This window comes from Marmota monax, unplaced genomic scaffold, assembly GCF_021218885.2.
Source record: "Marmota monax isolate L192 unplaced genomic scaffold, Marmota_monax_Labrador192_F-V1.1 WCK01_AAM20220418_F8-fsc00192, whole genome shotgun sequence".
Classification (NCBI taxonomy): domain Eukaryota; kingdom Metazoa; phylum Chordata; class Mammalia; order Rodentia; family Sciuridae; genus Marmota; species Marmota monax.
In genome coordinates, this window is record NW_026693786.1 from 2,666,748 (window position 1) to 2,679,267 (window position 12,520).

Consider the following 12,520-nt stretch of genomic DNA (forward strand, 5'->3'; position numbering starts at 1 on the left):
GAATGTTGAGGGACAGAAAATGCAAAAATTTCCTGAAGTGACTGTTGAGGAAATGTTCTTTGCCATTATCATTATATAATTTATATCATCATAGAGACATCTAAATTCTTTATATCGCAAGCTTTCAAAGAAGTTTTGTCTAATTATTTCATTTGGCATTAAACCCCCAAGAATTAGACTGCACCAATTAAAATTGTTCAACTTGGGTTTGTTACCATTTTCTTCTTCCTGGAAGTAGTCCATTTGAATTTGTAAAATTCTTCCCATCTTCCCTTCAAGGCCCATCTATTATTACAAAGGCCACCTTAGTGCAGAACACACCCCTAAACCCCCAGATCAGTCTTCTTTCTGCTATATAAATCCACACAGCATTGTGCACGTTATACTGTTTTGTGTTCTAGTCATTTATAAACTTGTCTTAATCTCTGTTCATCCTTCTCCACCTTCTCACTAGACCCAAAAACTTTAGAAGGGAAAAAGGAATGATTTCGTCATTGTTGTTCTTGGTCAGTGATCCCCAACTCACACTTTTTCTTTCTTTCTTTCTTTTTTTTTTTTTTTTTTTTTTTGGTGCTGAGGATTGAACCCAGGGCCTTGTGCATGTTAGGCAAGCATTCTACCACCCTGCCACTGAGTTCCTAGTCCTTATGAAGTTTTTAATATGGAAATTTTCATATGTATTTTGTATATATTACATCTAATTTTATATATATATACATATATATTTTAATAAAACCATTGCTGATTGTCAACAGTTAGCAGCACGTAAACAATATTACATAGATACTTCCATTCCTTCTGTCTTCTTACTTTGGATGATTTTAAAGCAGATCTCAAACAGCCTATCATTTCATTCATAAATGCTCCAGTATGGATGCCACCTCTTGCAATTCTGTGTCCACTACACTTGAAAGATGATTTGCATCTGTGTTCTGTGTTCTCTATTACTGAAAGCACATCAGATTATTCCTGAGTACGTATATGTGCCAGATCTTATGCTTGGCCCTGGAGGTTCCCTCTGAGCTAGAGAGTCACAACAGTACCAAGCCATAATTCTCCAAATCGAGAACTGTTATGGTTCTAGGGACTGAGCACAGAGTTCACATGGGAGCTCAGGATCAGGACCCCAAATTGCACTATCTGAAATGTACCGAATCTGTTTTATTGCCGCGCCACGCGGGGTCTCCAGCAGGAGGCGCTGCAGAGGCGCCTCGGGGTCGGGGGCGGCGCGCGATTTGTTGTGTTCAGCTGCTGCGGGAACCTGGGAAGGTGGCCAGAGCGGAATTCGGGCGAAAACTGCAAGCAACAACGCCGTTTAATGGATGAGCGGGACTCCGAGCTCCAGGGCCCAAGTGGGGCCCCGAGGTTCAGGCGCGGGTCAGAGGTACGGGGGCTCCGGGCAGGCTTGGCACCTGCTCCCCAGGTCCTCTCCACTCTGAGAGTTGTCCTGGCTGCCGCGGGTTCCCGCCCCAACTGCCGCTCTTCCTGGTAGAATATCTGGGAGCAGGGCACAGGACAGAACGAGGAAACACCTGTTTCCAACAAGAAACGAAGCCCCCACCAGGCTTCCAATGGCCTCTCCTGGAGCTTGCTCACGAGAGCCTTGTAAAAGCGCGCCCAGAAAGCCAGCAGAGATCATTTTTCAAAAAGATCGCTTTCTATTCCTTACTCCCCCACCTGCCAAAGCTGTAACGTCTCTTAAAAAAAAAAAAATGTCTTCTTTCCTCCAGGGAGAAAGAAGTGGGGTTTCCCGCTCCTCCCAGACCCCTTAAGGCCCCCCCCGCCTTGGTATCTGCTGGGACCGCCACTAGCCCCAATCCTGAATTTTGCAACTGCATTCGCTTCCGGATTTTTCACTTCCTCAGCCCCCTGCAGAATTACAGGTGGGGAGTGGGACTAGGGGCCAGCGGAACAAAAACCACTGTCCTGGGCCAGATGCCCCTTCGGCAGCCTCCTACTAACCGGGAAATAAGAAGGGACTGAAGCCCTGGTTTCACGGCACTTTCCAAAGGCCAGTAACCTGAAGATGCGTGGGAGGTGGGGACCGCCCCAGTGCAGCAGACGGACAGACAGACCCCCACTAAATAGGCCTGAGTGGCCGTGGGCGCCAACGGCCTCCCCGCACTGGGCTCCGTTATTTCATCAGCAGTTTCAGAAAAACCTGCCAAAAGCAGTTATGCCTCACTGCAATGTGTAGCTTTTTCCTGCCATTTTTTTTTCATAATAAAAGAGGGAGTGAAGCTAGCTCGCTCTCCCCCCCTCCACCCCCCTCTCCCAAAAAGAGCCAAATGGATACGAGAAGGGGGAAAAAAAAGAACCCACACACCAATCTCTGAGGGGATGCCAGTGAGGTGTGGCTTGTATTTAAATATCCAATATGTCAATGTAAGGGGAGTGGGTATGTATATAAAGTGCTGTTTGCATTTGATAGCTCGACGAAGCCAGCTATGAGAGGCCAGGAGAGATGGATGCGGAGGGGAAGCGGCACTTTGACTGAGAGCAAGGTCAGGAGCGCGCTGCCCCACGCTCCCCGCCGCTGAGAAGTTCCTTGGACGCGAACAGACGTCGACTGCAGCTGGGCAGAGCGCGGAGCGAACCAGAGAGCGAGCGCCGGCGAATCGCCCGCGCCCGCCGCGGGGAGAGGCAGTTCGCGCCCCGCGGCCCCGGCTTGGCCCGCGCGCGCCCCGCACAGCCCGCGCCGCCGTCGGCCCTGCCATGGCGGAGGTAGGGGGGGTCTTCGCCTCCTTGGACTGGGATCTGCATGGCTTCTCCTCGTCTCTGGGGAACGTGCCCTTAGCTGACTCCCCGGGTTTCCTGAACGAGCGCCTGGGCCAGATCGAGGGGAAGCTGCAGCGCGGCTCGCCCACAGACTTCGCCCACCTGAAGGGGATCCTGCGGCGCCGCCAGCTCTACTGCCGCACTGGCTTCCACCTGGAGATCTTCCCCAACGGCACGGTGCACGGCACCCGCCACGACCACAGCCGCTTCGGTGAGGACGCGGCCGGGAGGAACGGGAGGCGGGCGGACGGCGAGCTGGGGAGCTGACGGCTCTGGGCTCCGGCTTGGGGCCCGCGGACCGCCCCTGGCTTAGTGCCGCCAGGGCCCGTCGAGGCGGGACGCGACGGCGCGGACCTGAGCCGCGCGGCGTCCGGGAGCCCCGCACCCTTTGGACGCTCTCGAGAGGGGGCGGAGGCGCCTTGCGGGGTGCGGCCTCTCCTTTCCCGATTCCACCCTCCCTCCCCTAGGAGCTAGGGGCTCCTTCTGGGAGCTGGATGCTGAGCCTCGGACGAAAGCAGGTGGAGCTGGGAGAGGAGTAGGAGCTCTTTACTAGGAGGTCCGGACCGTGACTGCAGCGCGGGCCGAGCCTCGAGAGCAGCAGGCCTGTAGCGGATGATTGCCAGGAGCAGGAGCCTGCGTGGGCCATGGGCGTGGTGGACAGGCGACCGAAGCCCCGATCACTTTTGGCTGGCAGGAACCGAGCATCCAGGGCACCTGTCTGCCTCGGGGTTGCTCTGCTCAGGGTAGGAGCCAGTCCGGGCAGCATACCATGAGCTGGGGGTCAGGAATCTAGGGAAAACTTCGCGGTGTCCATCATGTAAGGGCACAAGTTCTGGGGCAGCTTTTGCCTAGAACTATCTCTGGACTCTTTGCTTCAGGGAGCAAATTTTACTGAGCTCCCTCCCAGACCCAGAAACAGGTGTCCCTTAGACCTAGGACAGGAGGTGTCTAACCTCCACCCAGGATTGTCTCTGCCTGCCTGCCACTATGCAGATTCTTGAAAGGACATAGCTGCCTGTCTCACATATAGAACTAATTATACAATTAATATAAACCTTGATCTGGGACAGAGGTCACTAGGTTTCTAAGCAAATGTGTACCCTCCTCAGTCATTTTCCATTTTTATTTCGGACTTCCTATTCTCCACTAAGTTGTCACACCTTTCCTCCTCCCCCCCCCATCCCCTATTGCCCTCTACTTCCTCCCAAGATCCCTATGATCCAAGAAGGGCATGTTCTCTCAGCCAGCAAGAGGCTCTGCCTACCTTCAAGCATGACATGGTTCCCTTTTTCCCACCCTCCCCCACCTCCAAATCTCCCCATTCTCCTATTCTCCATGCCTTTCCAGAGCTGCATCTGGTGTGCCCAGTAAAATGGGGGGGGGGCGATGAGGGCCAGTCTCTGGGTAAGGCCAAGCCTAGCAAACAACTTAGAACCAGGGTTGGTCTTCCTTGCTGGGAGCGGGCAGGAACCCTAATGAGGTCTATGTCATCTTGGAAAAATGCACTCAAACAGAGCTGGAGTACAGTAGGTTGGGAGGGGTAATGGAGGGATGCAGGTGTCTGTATAAACTTGCAGCAGGTCCTCAAAAGGGTGATAAGGTGGGGTGGGAGAAAAGGGAGTGTTAACTTGGCTCCTTTCCCTTCCATGGCTTGTGATTTTGCAGTCCCCTTTTGTTCCTCTTCATAAGGAATGGGACTCCCACCCTGACCTCAAAGGCTCCCAGAAATGGCCTAAAAATCATGGAATTGTTAGTATATAAAAGAAAAAAATGTATACATATCATATATATATATACATTTGCATATATATCAGAAAAGTCGCAAAATAATGGAGAAATGAAGTGTGGGGGCAATGAAAGTAGAGAAACTATGAATACAGCTCCCAGCAGCTATAAGCATTTGTCTGACTCTGTGGCTGAGCTGAACCCAATAACCTACAAGGTCAACATAAATCAGTAATAGGCTCTTGGGATAAGTGGTCTTTAATTACCTCCCTAAAGACACATCTTGATTTCTTTTCATCTCCCAGGCCTGCTAAGGGTGTTAAGTTTAAGGAGAAACCAAAGGAAATAAAACTGGCAGGGAAAGGGATGTTTTCACTGCTGCTTAACTGACTGCTTCATTTTTGGTTTTGCCTTTAAAATTCATTCTCATATTCATATTTTCTGCAACACCCCCCCCCCGTTTTTGAGACCACCTCTGCATCACCTTTTCCCTTTCCTCCTTCCCTGACTTCCTGGCAGTTGCATGTATTTCCTGTAAAGGAAATGATAACTGGTCAAAGCTGTCTTTTTGTAACCTCCCCTGCCAACTTTCAAACACACACTTACTCCTTCTCAGCTTAGCTTTTGGCACAGAAAGAGGTGGCGTTTGAGTTTGCTAACTCTCTCCTCCCTCCACATTTGAGTTAATCAGCCAGGGTATTCAATAAATCGAAACTTTAACATTCCATAAGTGCTTTAGCAGTCAACATTCCAGCAGGGTAAAGTAGGCCAGACTTAAGATATAAAATATTATAGATTTCTGCTCGGGGGGAGGAGGTAGTCTCCAAAGGCCATGTAAAGTAAATAGCTATTTGTTGTAATTGGAGAGCAGGGCCCCCAAGGATTACCCTGGAATCCATGTGTTCAGAACGAGTCAGGCTGAGCCCAAGAGCAGCCTCGACTCCAAATAATAACCTGTTGGCACAGCATATGCTCCCTGTTCTCCATCTGCAATCAGTAGCCAGGAGTATTTCAATCCTTGCCTGGCTGGTAGTGTGTGTATGAGGTTCACAGGGATCCTGACATTCCTGAGGGGCACCTGTGGACTGGCAGAGCAGGACTTGGGAGCCAGGCTGGAGGAGAGGCCTCCTGCCAGGTGGGATGGAGCAGGCTCATGCAGCTGCTTTGGTTTTTGAGTGATCTGTTTTTTATTTGGCAAGATGCCAAGGCAGCACTGTCTTGGCCCTGAAGATCTGAAAGGATGGCTGAGGGAGCTCAGGCAAACCGTGGAACCAGATTAAATGACACATCTAGCTAGGTTCTGAAGCAATGGGCCCCAGGACAGATCAGGTTTGAGTGAGGGCCTGGGGAGAGAGGTGTAAGAAGAGAAGAGCCTGGAAATTGTCGAGAAAAGGGTAGATCCTGAGATGGAGGTCAAGATGAGGCAGAGTAGAGGGAGGTCCTGGACCTTGAAAGGGTAAGAGAACTGAGGACAAACTTTTTCTACTTAATACTTTACTTCAACGCTTTGCTGTTAACACCCCTGTCCAGCTGTAGCTGGGAAAATATGAAAATGGCTTGTTTTCTCTCCCCTTTCATGCTGGCTGGAATTCAGGAGAAGGTTTAGAAATATCTGTTCCATCATCATGTGCCACTGGGTTCCCACAGTCTGAATCCAGCTAATAGGAAAGTTGGCAAAGGGAAATGATGCCCAAAGACAGCTGGGCAGGGATGATTCCAGCTGTTGGAGACCCCTGTTACTGGATGCAACCCAAGTGACTTCCTGTATGATCTGTCCTTTGGCATTAGGATGAACAGAGAGTTGGAGAAAAACTGTGGTGACTCAAATGGCCACACCTCTTGGTTTCATGATTTGTTCTCACACCAGGTCTTGGGCGGTGAGATCACAAGCTGCCCTCTGCTACTTAATGAGCTCAGGGTAGTCAGAGACATGAGATACTTAGAGAATGAGGGAACTAAGACTTGAAGCTCGGAAGTAATCGGCCTGAGCAAAGCAAAGAACTAAAGGCTCCAGTTAGTTGGTGGCCCTCAGAGTTTAGCACCCAGAACTGAATCATGACCCAGTTTCTAATTTCATTGCTATAGTGGCTACTCTACTTTGAACATGCTCCTGTTTTTCCATATTCACCTCTAAACACAGTAGAACAAGTAGAACTCAGTGTGATATAGTTGAGGCAGAGCAGATTAGTGGGGGAAATACCCTCCTTTATGCTAGTCACTAGACCTTTCTCAATGCAGCCTTAGATCACATTTTTTAGATTAGCTTTTAAATGATTTTTAATTTTTATATCACCAGTTTTTCATTAGCTTTTTAATAATCCTGTTAATCACCCATCATTCTAAGCATACTTAGTTCAATCAAATCTCTTAAGCCATTGTTGCATATGCTTTGCTGAGCCACATCTCCCCTCATAGAGATGGGCAGGCTTACATATAAATAAAATGCACACAGAATGCTTGAGACCCTGGGTTTAATCTCCAGTGCAATTTTTAAAAAAATATATAACAAACACAAAAAGACAGTACATGTTTTCAAGAAAATAGACGTGGTTGCCTGAAGAGAGGAGGTGAATAAGAGTAGTATTTGGAGATAAAAAGAAATAGATAGAGCTGAGGATGCAGCTCAATTAATGAATGCTTGCCTAGCGTGCACAAGGCTCTGGGTTTGATCCCCAGTACTGCAAAATAAATAAATAAAAATAAATAGGTAACTGAAAAGCCCTTGTACACATCAATTATAATAATAGGCCATGAGCTAAGGAGAATGGTTAATTTCAACTATCGGCACTTGAAGTTTACCCTCCCTTAACAAAACCCCAACACAAACACCTCAGGAAATTGGTTTTGGACCACGGGGCAGGACCTTATATTGATTCCAATTGAGCTTATTTTGTTGAAGACAACCCATTTTTCCACACTCTTGAAATTTCTTTGGATCTTGATTGAGTCATCCCTCTCAGCTGTATGTCTTCTGGAACTGGGATAAGCAATCCACCTATGACTTCTTACAATTCATTTATTAAAATGTAAATCAAGGCAGAATCTTGTGAGATACAACTGGAGGTTTGGATGCATTAAATCAGTTTTAATCCCCTGCTTAGAACTAGCTATTTTCTCTTCCCTTCTACCATTATGTGTCAATCTCTTTTCCCAAGACTCCTTTCTTTGAACTGTAATAGTTAGTAGCAGGCAGACTGGGAATTAAACTCAGAGGATTTCAATGCAAGAGACCAAAGGCCAAAACCTAAGTCCTATAGACTGGCAGCAGTAGAACTTTATGTCCTTGGAATAGATCTGGCTTGGTGTGGAAACATGTGCCCCCAGAGCGGCTGTGCCTGAAACACTCCACCCACCAGACCAAGTTACTAGAGCTCTAGAAGAGACTTCCCACTGGATTTTCAAACCTCCAAATTAACCACTTACAATGTTTTATTTTTATGGAATTGATTCCTCCTGCTATGTAGATTACATAGAATACTATGAATTCTATTACCTTTAAGAATTGCATTCTTGAGCTGGGCATGGTGGCACACACCTGTAATCCCAGCAACTCCTGAGGCTGAGGCAGGAAGATTATAAATTTAATGCCAGCCTCAGCAATTTAGTGAGAATCTGTCTCAAAATAAAAAATAAAATGGTCTGGTGATGTGACTTACTGGTTAAGCACCCTTGGGTTCAATTTCCTGGTACCAAAAAAAAAAAAAACACTTCTGAAATGAAAGACAGCTAGATATGAGCTTACTTCATACCTTTGGATGCCTCAGACAATCTGTATCAAATTTCTGATCTTTAAAATGTTGAAAACTGTAGTAGTTAGAGACAGGAATATCCAAGGACAATGTAGTTGATTATTATGTCTATATCTAGTATATAAATGTACTACAGTATGTTAGGACAAATATGTGAAGTCTTCACTATCACCAGGATTTCATTTCTGGGTCCTTTCACCCTCTTTGTGTTTGACTTTTTCTCCTCCTGGGGGCAAACAAAATCATTAAAAAATATTCACCTCTAACCTTGTCAGCTAGAAGTACATTTCTGAATTTCTTCCCTTTCCCCTTAAAGTTGCAACATCTCAAATCAGTATGAAGTCCAGTGCTACCTGCCAACTCTGCTGTGGATAGACAAAATTCTCAAGAGAGAAGGGATAAATGACAGGCTTGTCAGCTTGGGCCTGCACTTAGAAGAAAGTTCTCATGAGGCCAAGTTTTGTCTCCTGACATAAGCAGGGGGAGCAAAGTTAGTGGCCTGTGTGGCCTTTGTTAGAGTCAGCTACAGGCAGTTGACAGCCTCATGTGGCTTGAAGTACATGGGAGCTGAGAGGGTGCAAAACAAGTTCAGCCTAGAGGACAGCAAGGTAATGCTGTGTACTCTGGGGATGAGGGAAGTGACTTTGGGAATGATAAAGAAACCTGGCCTCATTCTTACATTGAGAAAGCTGCCTGCCTTCCTGGTTCTTAAAATGGGTGTTGTTTTGTTTCTTTGTTTGTTTCAGCACCAGGGATTGAACCCAGGGGCACTAAACCACTGAGCCACATCCTCAGCCCTTTTTAGTTTTTATTTTGAGACAGGGTCTAACTAGGTTGCTTAAGGCCTCACTAAGTTGCTGAGGCTGGCTTTGAACTTATGATTTTCCTGCCTTAGACTCCCAAGTTGCTGGGATTACAGGCATGCACCACTGCCCAGCAAAATGGGTGGTTTTTGACAGCAATAGCATCTTATAATTATGGAGCTTCTGTAGCCAAAGCTTCTCATGGTCTCTTCCTCATAATAGACCTAAGAGGTTGGGGATGTAGTTCAATGGTAGAACACTTACCTAGCATGCTCAAGGACCTGGGTTCAATCCTCAGCACCACAAAATAAACATACAAAAATGTGCCTAAGAATGTTAAATAGAGGCAGACATTGTTTTCCCAATTTTAAGCATGGAAAAATTGAGGCTCAGAGAGACTATAAGCACCTTCTCCAAGGTTTCATTCTTGTAGCAAAAGATAGTTTCATCTGGTAATTCACCAAAGGCACCCAGGGCTGGCCTCCATTTGGGAATAAATGACTGGTAGCTCCTGCCACCTGAATAGCTTTCTCTCAATTTGATGTTAGTAACAGAATGACATTATTTTTTGCTCTAGGAATTCTGGAGTTTATTAGTCTGGCTGTGGGACTGATCAGCATCCGGGGAGTGGACTCTGGCCTATACCTAGGAATGAATGAACGAGGAGAACTGTATGGATCGGTAAGTTTCAGGTTTTCTTTCCCTCAGAAGCTATTTCCACCAGCATTTGGACAATGTAAGGCAAAAGGATAAAAATTGTATCTAGCACTTGAAAACATTTTTGTCAACTGTAAAGGATTAGTGTATCCTTGTTACATCTTGGCAGCCCCCCACCAAATATAAGCTTTTCTGTGATATGTTTGCCTCACTTTTTCCATTGGAGGGCCAGCTGCTCTGATGAGAACAGTAAGCTGTGCCGGTCTGTCAGTAGATGGCCAGGGTTCAGGACATTAACCTTCCCAAGGAGCACGTCTCACTTTTAATGTATACCCAGAGGAGTAGCAGGCACAAAAATAGGCAGTAGAAGAGCTGGCCTTCAAATTGAGGATCTGGGGTTAAAAACACAGTCCCTGATTTCCAGATTGCTTCAGCTGAGTCCCAAAGGCCAAATGAAACAAATAAATGAAGAATGAGGGTTCCAGGCTCTGGTGACAGCTCTGAGCCCCTCAGTAGGACTGGGACGGCTGTAGTACATTTTCTCTGTTCTGGAAGCTAGCCCAGCACTGGGGAATGGTAAGTGACTTTGCTGACCTTAACCCTTTCAGGGAATCCCAACTCCTGGCTCACACTTTTGAGTCACATAGCATGCTTTCTGGCTGCCTACACCCCATGGAATAAGAACACATTTTTCCCTGACACCTAAGAGATAGGCCTGTCCCTAGCACTCGGTATCGGCAACCCCAGCAAATAGTATGGTGGCCGGATCAAGTGTGAGAAGGGACAGAGGCAAGAGACCCAGGAGCTGCCAGCTTGAAGTAGCCAGATTGGAGGAGCTTTTCAAGGAGATCTTTTCTGAGCTTTCCAACTGACAGGCCTGAGACCCTTCATTAGGAGAGATCACAGCTCACCTCCCATGGAGCTTTATATAGATCCAAGGCCTTTGCCTGTCAGTGGACATGGTTAACTGTAATCTCAATGGATTTGAATGCTATTAGCCCTAAGTAGGGAGAATGCTCAGTGGGTGCCAGCAGGGCCTTAGAAAGCCATAACAGAAATTCTCAGGCTCAAAGAGCCAGCTGAGGCCATCTCCTCTACTTTCCTTCCTTCAGGAAAGATCTCACCGAAAACATTTTTGTGTGGCTCATGAAAAAGGATGAAGGAGACATAGTTAGGAGTATTTTGTGCTTTTTGGAAGACAGATATCTCAGTAATACAGGGCAAGTGGACTGAAATTTTCTAATGTCATTGTGCTATTGATATTTCAGGGTTTCTCCACCAGCGAGCTGGGATGGGGGAAAATGGTCATATAATGGGTTCTGCTTTGTTTTCTCACCCTCACAGAAGAAACTCACACGTGAATGTGTTTTCCGGGAACAGTTTGAAGAAAACTGGTACAACACCTATGCGTCCACCTTGTACAAACACTCGGACTCGGAGAGACAGTATTATGTGGCCCTGAATAAAGACGGCTCACCCCGGGAGGGATACAGGACTAAACGGCACCAGAAATTCACTCACTTTTTGCCCAGGCCAGTAGATCCTTCTAAGTTGCCCTCCATGTCCAGAGACCTCTTCCGCTATAGGTAATGGACCTCTGTGACCCATGTATTCTGGGGCCACAGTTGTCCCTGCAAGCACTATACTCATAGCTTTTGAATCCTTCCTTCCTATCAATTTAGATAACACCGAAGCACTTACCATTCAACTTGACCTAGCTGTTGCCTTGTTCAAAGTGTATATCAAGGTTGGGTTATTTTGGGGAGGGATGGGGGGAGGGTTGGGCCCAAGGGAATCTTGTATATACTTTTTTCTTTATTCATGTTTTTTCCCCTGAGGTGGCACAACAAATAATGGGGGCCCCTGCCAAGGACCAGGGGTGTTTTGCCCCACAATCTACCCAAATACCTTGACAATGGGTATAAACAAAAGACCAAGGAATCTGCCATAGATGCTACCTACAGAGCTTTGGAAAAGTCTCATTAAGGAAATCCTTGGGGCTCTAGCCCTGCTGCAAGCCATCCCTACATTGGCTCTGCAGATTTCTCATTCGTCCTGACATGCAGTTTTCCTGCCATTGGAAGTGGGAGATGGGGTAGGTTATAAGAAAATGATATTAAAATGTAAGCATGGATACTGTGCATAAGGACAAACTATTTATGAAATGTATATGCTATTTATTTTATATATTTATTTATTTCAAAATAATTTTATTTTTAATGAGAGATGCTATGACTGGATTTTCATCAGAAAGAATAAGGTCCTACTGAAACAGGATAAAATGAGTTATTAAAGGCTTTTATTTGCAATAAAATTGTCTTTATATTGTAAACCACTCTCTAATTCTATTGATTTGTATATTTGGTAGGATTAGAACACTGACCAGCTTCTTTTTCTCCAACTCATTAGAGTTTCCTAATGTCAGGGGCTTGGGATATAGCTCAGTTGGTAGAGTGCTTGCCTCTCATACACAAGGTTCTGGGTTCAGTCCCAGCACCACCAAAAAATACATAAATAAATGATTTCCTAATGTCAGTGTTATACTGCCAGTGCCAAATGACTCAATCATCCAGCATGTTAGCATTATCTAGGGCCCTATATGAAGTCCTGGTGGGTCTTTCAGATCCTATGACTTTCAACTTCATGGTAAATCAAAATTTCAGGAAGTCCTGAATCAATAAACTCTTACCAAACTCCCAGTTGTGCTTAGGATTAGGCATAGAGAATCTCTTCTTTGGGGTGTTGGGACTACCTAAGTCCCAAAGTCAGAAATCCTCATTGGTAACTTCTTCAGATATCAAGGTGAAG

At 46.3% G+C, this 12,520-nt stretch overlaps 1 protein-coding gene across 2 annotated transcripts; it reads left to right on the forward strand.

Annotated features, from left to right (window-relative positions):
• The first annotated feature begins 1,233 nt into the window (after positions 1–1,233).
• Positions 1,234–12,044, forward strand: Fgf16 (fibroblast growth factor 16). Of its 2 annotated transcripts, XM_046462169.2 has the most exons (4): positions 1,234–1,384; positions 2,432–2,989; positions 9,633–9,736; positions 11,057–12,044. In XM_046462169.2, the coding sequence occupies exons 2-4, from the start codon at positions 2,716–2,718 to the stop codon at positions 11,300–11,302; spliced, it is 624 nt and encodes a 207-aa protein (XP_046318125.1). In that variant the 5' UTR covers positions 1,234–1,384; positions 2,432–2,715; the 3' UTR covers positions 11,303–12,044. The 2 variants fall into 2 exon arrangements, with proteins under 2 accessions (XP_046318125.1, XP_046318126.1); XM_046462170.2 differs by lacking the exon at positions 1,234–1,384 and having other exon boundaries at positions 1,733–2,989.
• The last annotated feature ends 476 nt before the right edge of the window (positions 12,045–12,520 follow it).

Excerpts from the sequence above, each read along its gene's own strand:
- Fgf16 (XM_046462169.2), top strand. The coding sequence starts at position 2,716 with ATGGCGGAGGTAGGGGGGGTCTTCGCCTCCTTGGACTGGGATCTGCAT. Across the intron at positions 2,990-9,632 it reads CCACGACCACAGCCGCTTCG|GAATTCTGGAGTTTATTAGT; the intron begins GTGAGGACGCGG and ends TTTTTGCTCTAG. Across the intron at positions 9,737-11,056 it reads GAGGAGAACTGTATGGATCG|AAGAAACTCACACGTGAATG; the intron begins GTAAGTTTCAGG and ends TCACCCTCACAG.